At 44.2% G+C, this 12,947-nt stretch overlaps 1 protein-coding gene across 2 annotated transcripts in view; it reads left to right on the plus strand.

Moving 5' to 3' along the window:
- Positions 1 to 4,459: 4,459 nt before the first annotated feature.
- NUP205 (nucleoporin 205) overlaps positions 4,460 to 12,947 on the plus strand; it is a 99,063-nt gene continuing 90,575 nt past the window's right edge. For both annotated transcript variants that reach the window (XM_037991118.2, XM_037991119.2), the window contains exon 1: positions 4,460 to 4,674. In XM_037991118.2, coding sequence (XP_037847046.2) covers positions 4,647 to 4,674 — 28 coding nt within the window. In that variant the 5' untranslated portion in view covers positions 4,460 to 4,646. The remainder of the gene's footprint in view (positions 4,675 to 12,947) is intronic.

The raw sequence follows: 12,947 nt of genomic DNA on the forward strand, positions 1-12,947 counted from the left end.
GGCCTTAAAAATAGTTTATTTTTATTTAACAAATACTCATGTAGCACTACATGTCAGACTTATTTTAAGGACTTTACAAATAAGTTCCTTAACAACCCTATGATATAGGTACCAATATTGTCACCCTATTCAGAAAGGAAAAAGCCAAGGTAGTCAGGAGGGTTTCATAGCTAATAAGTAACTGAAACACAATCTGAATTCGGGAAGCCTGGCTCTAAGTCCTGTGCACTTCATCACAATTGTATGTGGTCTCTCCCAGCAGGCAGTGGAAGCACCAAACTCTGCAGATTATTTTTCTGAATTGTAACTGCAAGCCAGAGATGTGGTAGGAGCATGGAATATAAATATAAAAAGACACAGCTGTTGCTTTCTAGGAGTATATCAGTTATTTCTTGGGCATAACAAATCACGAAACGGTGACTTGAAACAATAGCCATTTACTTGCTCACAATTCTACAATCCGGTCTGGACTCACTTATGCATTTACAGTCAGTTGGTGGATCAACTAGTACTGAGGATCCAAGATAGCCTCACTAATGTTCAACATTTCAGCTAGGGTCTTGAATGGCTAAGGGCTGGCTAGGCCTCTCTCCTCATGGTCTTTCATCCTCAAAAAGACAAGTTTGAGTTTCCTTACGTGGGCAAAAGAGCAAAAAGGAAGTAACAAGGTCTCTTAAATCCTGGACTTGGAAGTGCCCAACATCACTTCCTCTGCATTCTTCTGGTCCAAGCAAGTCAAAGGCCAACCCAGATTCAATGTGGCAGATGATTACACATTGGCTTAAATTCAGGGACCTGTGATTCACTGAGGACCTTTTAATAACAATCTACCACAAGAAGCTAACAGTTTTAGTGAGGAGACAATTGTCATAGCACATTGGGCCGTAATAAAGGTGGGAAAAAGTGCAATAGGTCTGTAGGCAAAGAAACACCTGAATTTGATGGGGGAGGGATCAAGGAGAGCATCATGAAGACAGCATTAACACAGGCCCTGAGACTTTGAGAGCAGATCATGTTTGGAGGTTAACTTGGTGGGTGGTCACAGGTGGATAAGGAAGGGAAAGAAGGGCAATTCAGGAGGACAGAATAACAGGTGCAAAGACATTGATACACGGCAAAAGAAAGCATGCTGTACTTGGGGATAATAAACAGTTCAGAATGATTAGAGTAAAGGGCTCTTGAGGAAGAGTGTGAAAGGCTGAAGAACAAGGCTCCCCGGTTGACGCCATTCTCCTGCCTCAGCCTCCCGAGTAGCTGGGATTACAGGCATGCGCCACCATGCCCAGCTAATTTTGTATTTTTAGTAGAGACAGAGTTTCTCCATGTTGGTCAGGCTGGTCTCGAACTCCTGACCTCAGGTGATCAGCCCATCTTGGCCTCCCAAAGTGCTGGGATTATAGGCGTAAGCCACCATGCCTGGCCATGTTTTTTGTATTTAAAAATCACTTTCAGGCTGGGCGCAGTAACTCATGCCTGTAATTCCAGTGTTTTGGGAAGCCAAGGTCAAGAGCTCGAGACCAGCCTGGCCAACATGGCAAAACCCCTACCCCCATCTACTAAAAATACAAAAATTAGCTGGATGTGGTGAAGTGCGCCTGTAATCCCAGCTACTCAGGAGGCTGAGGCACAAGAATTGCTTGAACCCGGGAGGTGGAGGCTGCAGTGAGCCAAGATTGCGCCACTGCACTCCAGTGACAGAAGGAAACTCCGTCTTGAAATAAATTAATAAATTAATAAAATAAAATAAAAAATAAAAATCACCTTGGGAGTCCATGAAAGGAAGATCAGATGGAAATAAGAAAGACAAATGAGAAGCCTATTGCAAAATACCAAGTTTAAGAAGATGAGACTTGAACAATGGCATAGAAAGCAGAGAAGAGGAAAACAGTTCAAGAAATATTTGTGAGGTAGAATGAACAGGATTTGATAATTGAAGGAAGAATACAGAAAGAATCCCAGGTTTCTGATTTCGGCAACTGGGTGAATACAGGGGCAGAGTTTTAGGGGAAAAGTGATCATTTACGTTTCAGACATGCTGGTTTTGAAATGCCTGTGTGACAATCAATATAGAAATGAACTGGACAGTTGGTTATACAAATCTGAAGCTCAGGAGAGAGGATCGGACTAGAGATACAAACAGAATTCATCAGCAAGCACGTGGTAGTAAGAAACCGTAAGATGTCCCGGAGAAGGCATGTAGAATGAAAGGACAGAAACTAGAGATGACCACAGGGGAAGAGCTAGATTTAGTGAGTAGAAGAGGAAGAGAAGTCCATGTAAAACACTAAAAATGAACTGGAAAGAGGAGGAAAACCAGTATCAGTGGTGCCCCAGTAGCCACAGGATAATATAATTTTCTTTCTTTTTTCTTTTCTTTTCTCTCTTTCTTTCTTTCTTTCTTTTCTTTTTCTTTTTCTTTTCTTTTTTCTTTTTTCTTTTTTTTTGAGACAGGGTTTTTACTCTATTACCCAGGCTGGAGTGCAATGGCGCGATCTCAGCTCACTGCAACCTCTGTCTCTGGGGTTCAAGCAATTCTCCTGCCTTAGTCTCCCAAGTAGCTGGGATTACAGGAGTCTGTCACCACGCCCAGATAACTTTGTATTTTTAGTAGAGAGAAGGTTTCACCATGTTGGCCAGGCTGGTCGCGAACTCTTGACCTCAGGTGATCCTCCCACCTTGGCCTCCCACAGTGCTAGGATTACAGGCGTGAGCCACTGTGCCCGGCCTATAACTATCATAATTCAGAAAAGTGCCCATGGAATTTGATGACTGATCACTGGTAAACATACCAAGAGCAATTTTAGAAGGGTTTATGATGGCAATATCCCAGTTGCTACGAATCGAAGAATCCTGTGAGAGAATACTTGTAAAGTGTAATGATGGGTGAAGAGGACTTGCTGGAAGTTAAAGAGTTACTTTATAGAAAGCAAAGTTATCTACTGAGAGGGAAATGTGTGGGCTTAAAAAGTGTGTGTGGAGAGGGAAAGGCTGGTAACAGTTGTGCTGAGAGAGAAATCTTTGAATGCCACTTCCTGTCAAGTTCCTGCACAGTATTCTTCTCAGTTTCATGATAAACTTCTTGAAATATTCCTTTGCCTTTACTTTCTCTCTTCCCCACTTCACTCCTTAAAACCACTTTAATTGTAGTTTGGCATTTGTCTCTATATAACAATGACTTCTGGAAAAAAATCACCAGTGACTTTTGTGTTTCAAACCTAATGTACATTGTGTCACTTGATATTATTTGTCCAAAATAATAAATGTTCTGTTCTGGATATTCTTTTTTGTTTGTTTGTTTGAAATGGAGTCTCACTCACTCTGTTGCCTAGGCTGGAGTGCAGTGGTATGATCTCAGCTCACTGCAACCTCCACCTCCCAGGTTCAAGGGATTCTCCTGCCTCAGCCTCCCGAACAGCTGGGGGTTACAGGTGCGTGCCGCCACGCCTGGCTAATTTTTATATTTTTAGTAGAGACGGGGTTTCACCATGCTGCCCAGGCTGGTCTCAAACACCTGACCTTAAGTGATCCGCCCACCTTGGCCTCCCAAAGTGCTGGGATTATAGGCATGAGCCATCGCGCCCAGCCAGTTCTGGATATTGTTAACATACCCTGTGCTTTTGTCTAAATTATTTGATTCTGATTTCCAACAGTGAAATGGGAATGATGGAGAGTTGATACAATGAGATTGTAAGGCACATGGAACATCGCTGACATAGCTATAATCAGATCATTTTCCCAATAGAATAGTTTGCAGGGATTAAATGAAATAATGGCTGTAAAATTCTTAATACATAGCTGTAAATAGCAATGATTATATTTTAGTTTGAAAATCAGCAAACTAAAATTTAACAACTGAAGAAAGAGAGTTCAGCTACTTTGGTTGCTCAGGTAGAAAAATACTTGGTGATTATGAAACGATATGTCTGGAATTTGTTTCAAAATAATCGGGGGCGGGGGGTGGGGAGGATAGGGTGCTGGGGTGGTAAGGGTGAGTTGGGGCTGCCGTGGTGGGAAATTGGCCACGTTATTGATGCTGCGTGTTCGCTATGCTAATTTTGTATCCATTTGAAAATTTTATAGTTAAAAATTATGATTTGTTTCGCTCTACGCAACTATGTTGACACAACATACTTGGTAAATTGAAATGTCACGGAAACTTAGTTTTTAACTGGTCAATGACTTTTTGAGGTGTAGACACTTCACACTTCACTCCCCACTGTAAGGAAGATTTAACTTGAAACGGAGCTAATGATTTGAATTTACGGCTTTTATAATCTCATAAGTGGGCGTCATTTTAATAACTACTCTCAGAATATCTTTTTCTATTCCACTTTACATTTTCCTCTCCACTTAACCAATTCATCATTACAAAGAAACTACAAGTCCCAGGATGCACTACACGATGAACGTCGGATCGAGGACCTCGTGTCTCTGAAGTGGTTGCCATCGCCTTATTTGAATGGGAATAATCCCAATGAAAATTGATGCTTGTGACCCAGAGCAGATTCTGGAGCCTTCTGTACGCCTGGGACGGCCCAGCGTGGAGGGGACAGCGTGGTGCCTTTTTGTTCAGGCTTACTCAGGGCAGCCTCACCCCTTCCTGGGGCCTCCATGCGGCAGAAGGGCTCTGTTAGTGCGCCTCTAAGATGGCGACGCCTTTGGCGGTAAATTCGGGTAAGTGTGGCCAGACAGAAAGGAGACGATTGGGCTGAGCGATGACCAGGTCTTTAGGGAGAGACGAGACCGTGGGGTTTCTCGGAGTCTAGGACGCAACTTATGTGCGGTGCCTGCTTTTCCCTAATTCTGGGCCTAGAGTCTCACCCCTCCCCAGTTTGAATGGCGCGCGTCGGTGCTGCGGCTCTAGCCCTTGAGTTGGGGTTTGAGAGTCGAGGCAGTGAGGCTTGGGCCGCTGGACCCAGGTGTTTAATCTCTCACAGCCCAGGGCTGAGCCTGGGCCCCTCACCCCCAAGTTCCACTGTGCGTCTGTGGTCCAGATTTCGCCGGAATAGCGTCAGGTCTTCAGCAGTGAAGCCAGAGGACCCGAGATATTTTCCAGCCACGAGCAGAGGCTGAAAGTAGGCGCCGGTGTTCTTAGAGGGTGGGAGATCTTGCAGGCAGCGAATACTCCCGATTATGAAGTCGGCCATCTGAAAGGTGGTCAGGAAGAGGGTGGCGGGGCTTCAGCGGACGTCTCCTAACTCTGCGGGTGTGGTGAGGCCCTGGATGTTCTTGTACCTTTGGAGCTGTAGATTTTCGAGGTCGAATTGAATCTAGAAGGTAGTAAAGGAACTCTGGAAGATTTGGGGTGGATCCTCTTTTGGTGATTCTCAATTCGGGCGGTACCGCCCTCCAGTGGTGTTTGAATGAGTGAGTGCATTTTGATTGTCATATTTCCTGGGGTACGCTGCTGTCGCATAGTAGGCGGGGCAAGGATGCAGAAAGTCCTTCATGGGCAGAGCAGTCCGGGAAAAGAATTTGGCGCTTAGAATGTTAATGCCTCGGTTGAGATGCTCAGAACTTCGCGGGCAAGATTAAGAGTACATCTGTGTGGTAAATGCTTGTAAGAATCTCACTTAGAAGGACTCTTTCCTGGGTGCATTTTCTGTTTCTTTACAGTCATTTTTTAAAGTATTGGTTCTATTTTCCACAGGACTGATATTCTCGAAAAGTTGGCTAAATCTGTTTTGTAAATCAAATCATTTCAGAAACGCTGTGATAAATTATAATGAAAGCTATGTTTACTGAGCACATACTATATCCCAGCTTTATGCTTATTATTGTGCTTATCTCATTCAGTTGCCATTTGTACACCTTTGGAGTAGTTGCTGTTAAATACACCATTTTATAGATTTGGAAATAGAGACTTCAGATAGTTACATAATGTCCCCAGAGTTAAACATCTAATGATTCTAAGCCAGTCTTAGGTGCTTAAACTACCTAGTGCTACTACTTAAGCACAACCTAATTCATTTTATGATATTAGACGTATATATTAGAAGGTTAGTAATGAAGTTACATGCTTAATATTGCTGTCCTTCCTTCCCAATTAGATATGCTTAAAAGTAAGGGTTGCGTGTTATACGTGTGGTTATATATAATTTCTCTATTTTATTTTATTTTTTAATTTTTTGTTTTTGAGATGGGGTCTTGCTCTGGCTGATGCGATCTCGGCTCGCTGCAACCTCTGCCTCCCAGGTTCAAGCAATTCTCCTGCCTCAGCCTCCCGAGTAGCTGGAATTACAGGCACGCGCCACCACGCTGGGCTAATTTTTGTATTTTTAGTAGACGCGGGGTTTCTCCATGTTGGCTAGGCTGATCTCGAACTGCTGTCCTCACGCGATCCCTCTGCCTCGGCCTCCCAAAGTGGTAGGTTTACAGGTGTGAGCCAGTGCGCAGGGTATATACATTTCTTTTCCTTTCTTTTTTTTCTTTTTTTGAGATGGAGTCTCACCCTGTCACCCAGGCTGGAGTGCAGTAGCATGATCTCGGCTCACTGCAGCCTCCACCTCCCGGGTTCCAGCAATTCTCCTGCCTCAGCCTCCGAAGTAACTGGGGTTACAGGCGCCTGCCACCATGCTTGGCTAGCCTGGCTAATTATTATTATTATTATTTTGAGACGGAGTCTCTCTCTGTCGTCCAGGCTGGAGTGCAGTGGCGCGATCTCCACTCACTGCAAGCTCCGCCTCCCGGGTTCACGCCATTCTCCTGCCTCAGCCTCCGGAGTGGTTGGGACTACAGGCGCCCGCCACCGCGCCCGGCTAATTTTTTTTTGTATTTTTAGTAGAGACGGAGTTTAACCGTGTGAGCCAGGATGGTCTCGATCTCCTAACCTCGTGATCCGCCCGTCTTGGCCTCCCAAAGTGCTGGGATTACAGGCGTGAGCCACCGCGCCCAGCCATTTTTTTTTTTGGAGACAGAGTCTCATTCTGTTCCCCGGGCTGGAGTGTAGTGGTACGATCGCGGCTCCCTGCAACATCCGCCTCCCAAGTTCAAGCGATTCTCCTACCTCAGCCTCCTGAGTGGCTGGGATTACAGGCGCCCGCCACTACACCCAGCTAATTTTTTGAATTTGTTGTAGAGAAGGAGTTTCACCATATTGGCCAGGCTGGTCTCGAGCTCCTGATCCCGTGATTTGCCCCCCTCAGCCTCCCAAAGTGTTGGGATTACAGGCGTGAGCCACTGCGCCTGGCCAATTTTTTTGTATTTTTAGTAGAGACAGGGTTTCACCATCTTGGCTAGACTGGTCTCAAACTCCTGACCCCAGGTGATCCGCCTACCTCGGCCTCCCCAAAGTGCTGGGATTACAGACTTGAGCCACTGTGCCTGGCCTATATACATTTCTTTAGTACATACTCCCTAAGCTATTATAATTATTAAACGAATCATTGGAGGGAAAAGGAGTTGCCAACAGCAGCAAAGAGTGTACATTGTATACAAAGAGTGTACAAAGCCTTGTGTCAAGAGTGTTTAATTGGCAACATAGGAAACATTTTTAAAAGCCAAGAGTCAGGAGGTGGTTTTTTTAAAAAAACTAAACGCCGTAGGGAAGGAACTCTTTTTCCATCAAGTAATGAATGTCGAGTTGAGTGGATAAAGGAAATGTGTCATATACATGCAATATACATAATGTATATGCATATACATAACATATACATGCATATACATAATATCTTTATGCAGCCTTAAGAGGAAGGAAATCCTGTCACAGAAAACAATGTGGATGAATCTTGAGGACATACTAAGTGAAATAAGCCAGTCACAAGACACAAATACTGCATGATTCTACTTATATGAGGTATCTGAAGTAGTCAAACTCATAGAAACAGAAAGTAGAATGGTGGTTGCCAGGAGCTGGGAAAGGGGAAAATGGGGAGTTGTTTAGGGGGCATAGAGTTTCTATTTTGCAAGATGAAAAAAGCTTTGAAGATCTGTTGCACAATGTGAATATACTTAACACTGCTGAACTGTACACTTAAAATTTGTGGAGATTGCATTCTGTGTTATGTGCTTCCTTTAAATTAGTTTTAAAAAATCAAACATCTTAGAGTTGTAAGGAAAAAATATAGAGATTGTAGAGTTCTAAGACCTATGGCTGGTCGGGTGTGGTGGCTCATGCCTGTAATCCCAGCACTTTGGGAGGCTGAAGTAGGCAGATCACTGAGGTCAGAAGTTCGAGACCAGCCTGGCCAACATGGTGAAACCCTGTCTCTACAAAAATACAAAAATTAGCCTGGCATGATGGCAAGTGTCTGTAATCCCAGACATTTGGGAGACTGAGGCAGGAGAATCGCTTCAACCTAGGAGGCAGAGGTTGCAGTGAGCCAAGATCATGCCATTGCGCTCCAGCCTGGGCGACAGAGCGTGACTCTGTCTAAAAAAAAAAAAAAAAAGACCTATGCTTGTATTTCAGCTGTATAACAACTGGTCTTGTGACCTGTATCAACCCGGCTGAGTACACTCACGTACTTGTGAATAAGCAACTATTAACACTGCTTGGCAGTCCTTCTGTGATAGTCTGGTTACCTCGTCCATTCACAGCAGTGACTACTTCAGACCTTTCCACACTCTTCAAATCTTTAACCTGCGACTAACTAAACCCTCAGACTTCTAGTCACAGAAAAAATAGGAGCCAACATGCATAAACTCCCTTTATTTACTCTCAAACCTATAAACCTAGGTGTGTCTGCATCCTTTTGAATCAGTTTTCCTCTGTCTTCCTATCTAATGTAAATCCCACCCATCGTGTTCTTCTTCTGTTACCCTTTTTTTGTCTTATATATTCACTTCTCTGTCTTGCTCTTTCCTTTCTCCCCACTAATAATCTCATGCCTCACTCCACTTACTGTCCTCTTCCTAGTCAAACCTGTCAAAAGATTTGTTAGTATTCACTGACTCCATCTCCTTCCTTCCTCCCTCCCTTCCTCCCTGCCTCCCTCTCTCTGCCTAGGCTGGAGTTCAGTGGTGCAGTCTCAGCTCACTGCAGCCTCCACCTCCCAAGTTTAAACCATTCTCCTGCCTCAGCCTCCCTAGTAGCTGGATTACAGGCCTGAGCCGCTGTGCCCAGCCCACTGACTCCCTCTTCATACCTACTATTCCTTCACCCATTCTGGTCTCTTCCATTCTTGTAAACAGCTCTCAATAGGGTTAACTTCTGTTTCTTGTAGTTCAGAAAGTCCCTTTTTAAAAAAATTATTTATTTATTTATTTATTTTTATTTTGAGACGGGCTTATTCTGTTGCCCAGACTGTAGTACAGTGGCATGATCTCAGCTCACTGCAACCTTTGCCTCCCAGATTCAAGAGATTCTCCTGCCTCAGCCTCCCTAAGCAGCTAGGATTACAGGCGCCTGCCACCACACCTGGCTAATTTTTGTATTTTTAGTAGAGATAGGGTTTCACTATGTTGGCCAGGCTGGCCTCAAACTCCTGACCTCCAATGATTCACCCACCTCGGCCTCCCAAAGTGCTAGAATTATAGGCATGAGCAAAAAGTCCTCATATTTTAAATCTTCGTTTGACTTGATCTTTTAGAGTAAAAACCAAAATCTTTTTTTTTTTTTTTTTTTGAGACGGAGTCTGCCTCTATCACCAGGCTGGAGTGCAGTGGCGTGATATTGGCTCACTGAAACCTCTGCCTCCTGGGTTCAAGCGATTCTCTTGCCTCAGCCTCCTGAGTAGCTGGGACTACAGGCGTGCACCACGACGCCCAGCTAATTTTTGTATTTTTAGTAGAAATAAGGTTTCACCATGTTGGCCAGGATGGTCTTTATCCCCTGACCTTGTGATCTGCCTGCCTCGGTGTCCCAAAGCGCTGAGATTACAGGCCTGAGCCACCACGCCCAGCCATCAAAATTCTTTAACATGGGCCGGGCGCGGTGGCTCAAGCCTGTAATCCCAGCACTTTGGGAGGCTGAGACGGGTGGATCACGAGGTCAGGAGATCGAGACCATCCTGGCTAACACAGTGTAACCCCGTCTCTACTAAAAAAAAATACAAAAAAATTAGCCGGGCGAGGTGGCGGGCGCCTGTAGTCCCAGCTACTTGGGAGGCTGAGGCAGGAGAATGGTGTGAACCTGGGAGGCGGAGCTTGCAGTAAGCCCAGATCGCGCCACTGCACTCCAGCCTTGGCGACAGAGCGGCGACAGAGCGAGACTCCGTCTCAAAAAAAAAAAAAAAAAAAAAATTCTTTAACATGGGCAAGTGAGCCCTACGTGATGATCTTGCCAAACCCGTTTTCTGTACTGCAGCTCTCTTGGCCTTTTGAGTTCTTTGACATGTCGCATTCCTTCTTGCCATAGAAACCCACATGTCCTCTTCCTGGAATGCATGTCTTCACCTCCCACCTGTCAGTTAACTACCACTTTTGTTCTTCAGATTTCAGCCTAGTTATCACTTCCTCATGGATAATTCTCTCCTCCTGCCTCTTCGCTAAGTCAGATTCCCCTATAATGTGATCTCTTGCCCTGGCTACCTCTCCTTCACATCCTTCATGTCCTGACCACAGTCGGATTTTACTTTTTTTTTTTTTTAAGATGGAGTCTTACTCTGTTGCCCAGGCTGGAGTGCAGTGGTGTGATCTCGGCTCACTGCAACCTCCGCCTCCCGTGTTCAAGCGATTCTCCTGCCTCAGCCTCCTGAGTAGCTGGGACTACAGGCGCATGCCATCATGCCTGGCTAATTTTTTGTATTTTTGGTAGAGATGGGGTTTCACTGTGTTAGCCAGGATGGTCTTGATCTCCTGACCTCGTGATCTGCCTGCCTTGGCCTCTCAAAGTGGTGGGATTACAGGCGTGAGCCACTGCGCCTGACCAGATTTTACATTTATGTATGATTATGATTAATGTTTTTCCTTACTACAGTGTAATCTTACCAGTACTTTACACATGGTGAGTGAGTGAGTAAATGTGATTTGCTGGAGGTATCCCTAAACATTAAGGAAAAGAAATGTATTTCTCAACTGACTAAACTACATGTTAAAAGTACATATTTAGTAATTGTGAAAAATTTATAGTGTCCCTTCATTTGTAATCAGTAAAAAGGTATTTACTGTAATCCCAGCACTTTAGGAGGCTGAGGAGGGAGGATCACTTGAAGCTAGGACTTCAAGATGAGCCTGGGCAACATAGTAATACCCCAGTTCTACAAAAAATACAAAAATTAGCCAGGTCTAGTGGTGCGCGACTGTAATCCTAGCTACTAGAGAAGCTGAGGCAGGAGGTTGCTTGAGCCCAGGAGTTTGAGGCTGTAGTGAACTGTGATTGCCTCACTGTACACCAGCCTGGGTGACAGCAAGACCCTGTCACAAAAAACAAACAAAAAAAAGGTATTTACTAAAATTGGTCAAACTCAAGGCAGATTGAAGATAACTCTCTGTTGTAGCTACCTTTGGTGTTTTTTGTTTTTGTTTTTGTTTTTTTTCGTTTTTCTTTTTTGATACAAGGTTTCACTCTCTTGCCCACACTGGACTGCAGTGGCTCAATCATGGCATACTACAGCCTCTACCCTCTGAGACTCAGGTGATCCTCCCACTTCAACCTCATGAGTAGCTGAGACTATTGAACAAGCCACTATGCCCAGCTTTTTTTTTTTTTGAGATGGAGTCTTACCCTGTCACCCAGACTGGAGTGCAATGACACGATCTCAGGTCACTGTAACCTCTGCCTCGTGGGTTGAAGTGATTCTTCTGCCTCGGCCTCCCAAGTAGCTGGGATTACAGGTGTGTGCCACCACACCAAGCTAATTTTTTTTTGTATCTTTAGTAGAGATGGGGTTTCACCATGTTGGCCATGCTGGACTTGAACTCCTGAGCTTGTGATCTGCCTGCCTTGGCCTCCCAAAGTGCTGGGATTACAAGCGTGAGTCCCCATGCCCGGCCTGTTTTTTTTTAAGTAGAGACAGGGTTTTGCCATGTGGCCCAGGCTGGTCTTGAACTCCTGCACTTAAGCTCCTTGAACCTTGGGAGGCCTACCTCAGCCTCCCAAAGTGCTAGGATTACAGGTGTGAGCCACCTTGCCTGGCCCTTTGGTGCTATGTTGATATTAATGACGAACTAAGTAGGCCAGTGTACTTGTTTTTTTATTGTTGAGTTTGTTTGTTTGTTTGTTTTTTGAGATGGAGTCTCACTCTGTCTTCCAGGCTTGAGTGCAGTGGGTGTGCTCTCAGCTCACTGCAACCTCTGCCTCCCGGGTTCAAGCGATTCTCCCACCTTAGCCTCCTGAGTATCTGGGATTACAGGCGCATGCCACCATGCCTGGCTAATTTTTTTTTTGTATTTTTTGTAGAGACAGGGCTTCAACATGTTGGCCAGGCTGGACTCGATCTCCTGACCTCAAGTGATCTGCCTCCCTTGGCCTCCCACAGTACTGGGATCACAGGTGTGAGCCACTGTACCTGGCCTATTGTAGAGTTTTGACCTTTAATTGGATGCCTACTGTTACTGGGGGAAAAATTGGATTTTTCCCTACCATTCACTGAGCTTACTACACTAAATATGTATAGTACAAGGAAATTTATTAGTTTTTCAGAGGTCCTACTGTGTATTAATTAATATTTAAAATGAAGGAGAGAAAATTAACTTTTGTCAGCACTTTATCAGATTTCTGAAATGTCTTTGGTAAGGTGTATTTCAGATTTGCGTGGGAGTCATCATTAATACCTTCCCTTTATACCTTGTGCCATTTGATAACCAATTCTGAGTCCTTTCTGTTACTAACAGAACTTTTCTTCCTCCTGTACTGTCCTCATCCTAGTTTAGGTTCTATTTTCATATATATATATATATATATATATATGTATATATATATATATATGTATATATATATATATATGTATATATATATATATGTATATATATATATATATATGTATATATATATATAAAATTTTTTTTTTTTTGAGATGGAGTTTCACTCCCATTGCCCAGGCTAGCGTGCAATAGCACGCTCTTGG

Source organism: Chlorocebus sabaeus, chromosome 21 (assembly GCF_047675955.1).
Source record: "Chlorocebus sabaeus isolate Y175 chromosome 21, mChlSab1.0.hap1, whole genome shotgun sequence".
Classification (NCBI taxonomy): Eukaryota; Metazoa; Chordata; class Mammalia; order Primates; family Cercopithecidae; genus Chlorocebus; species Chlorocebus sabaeus.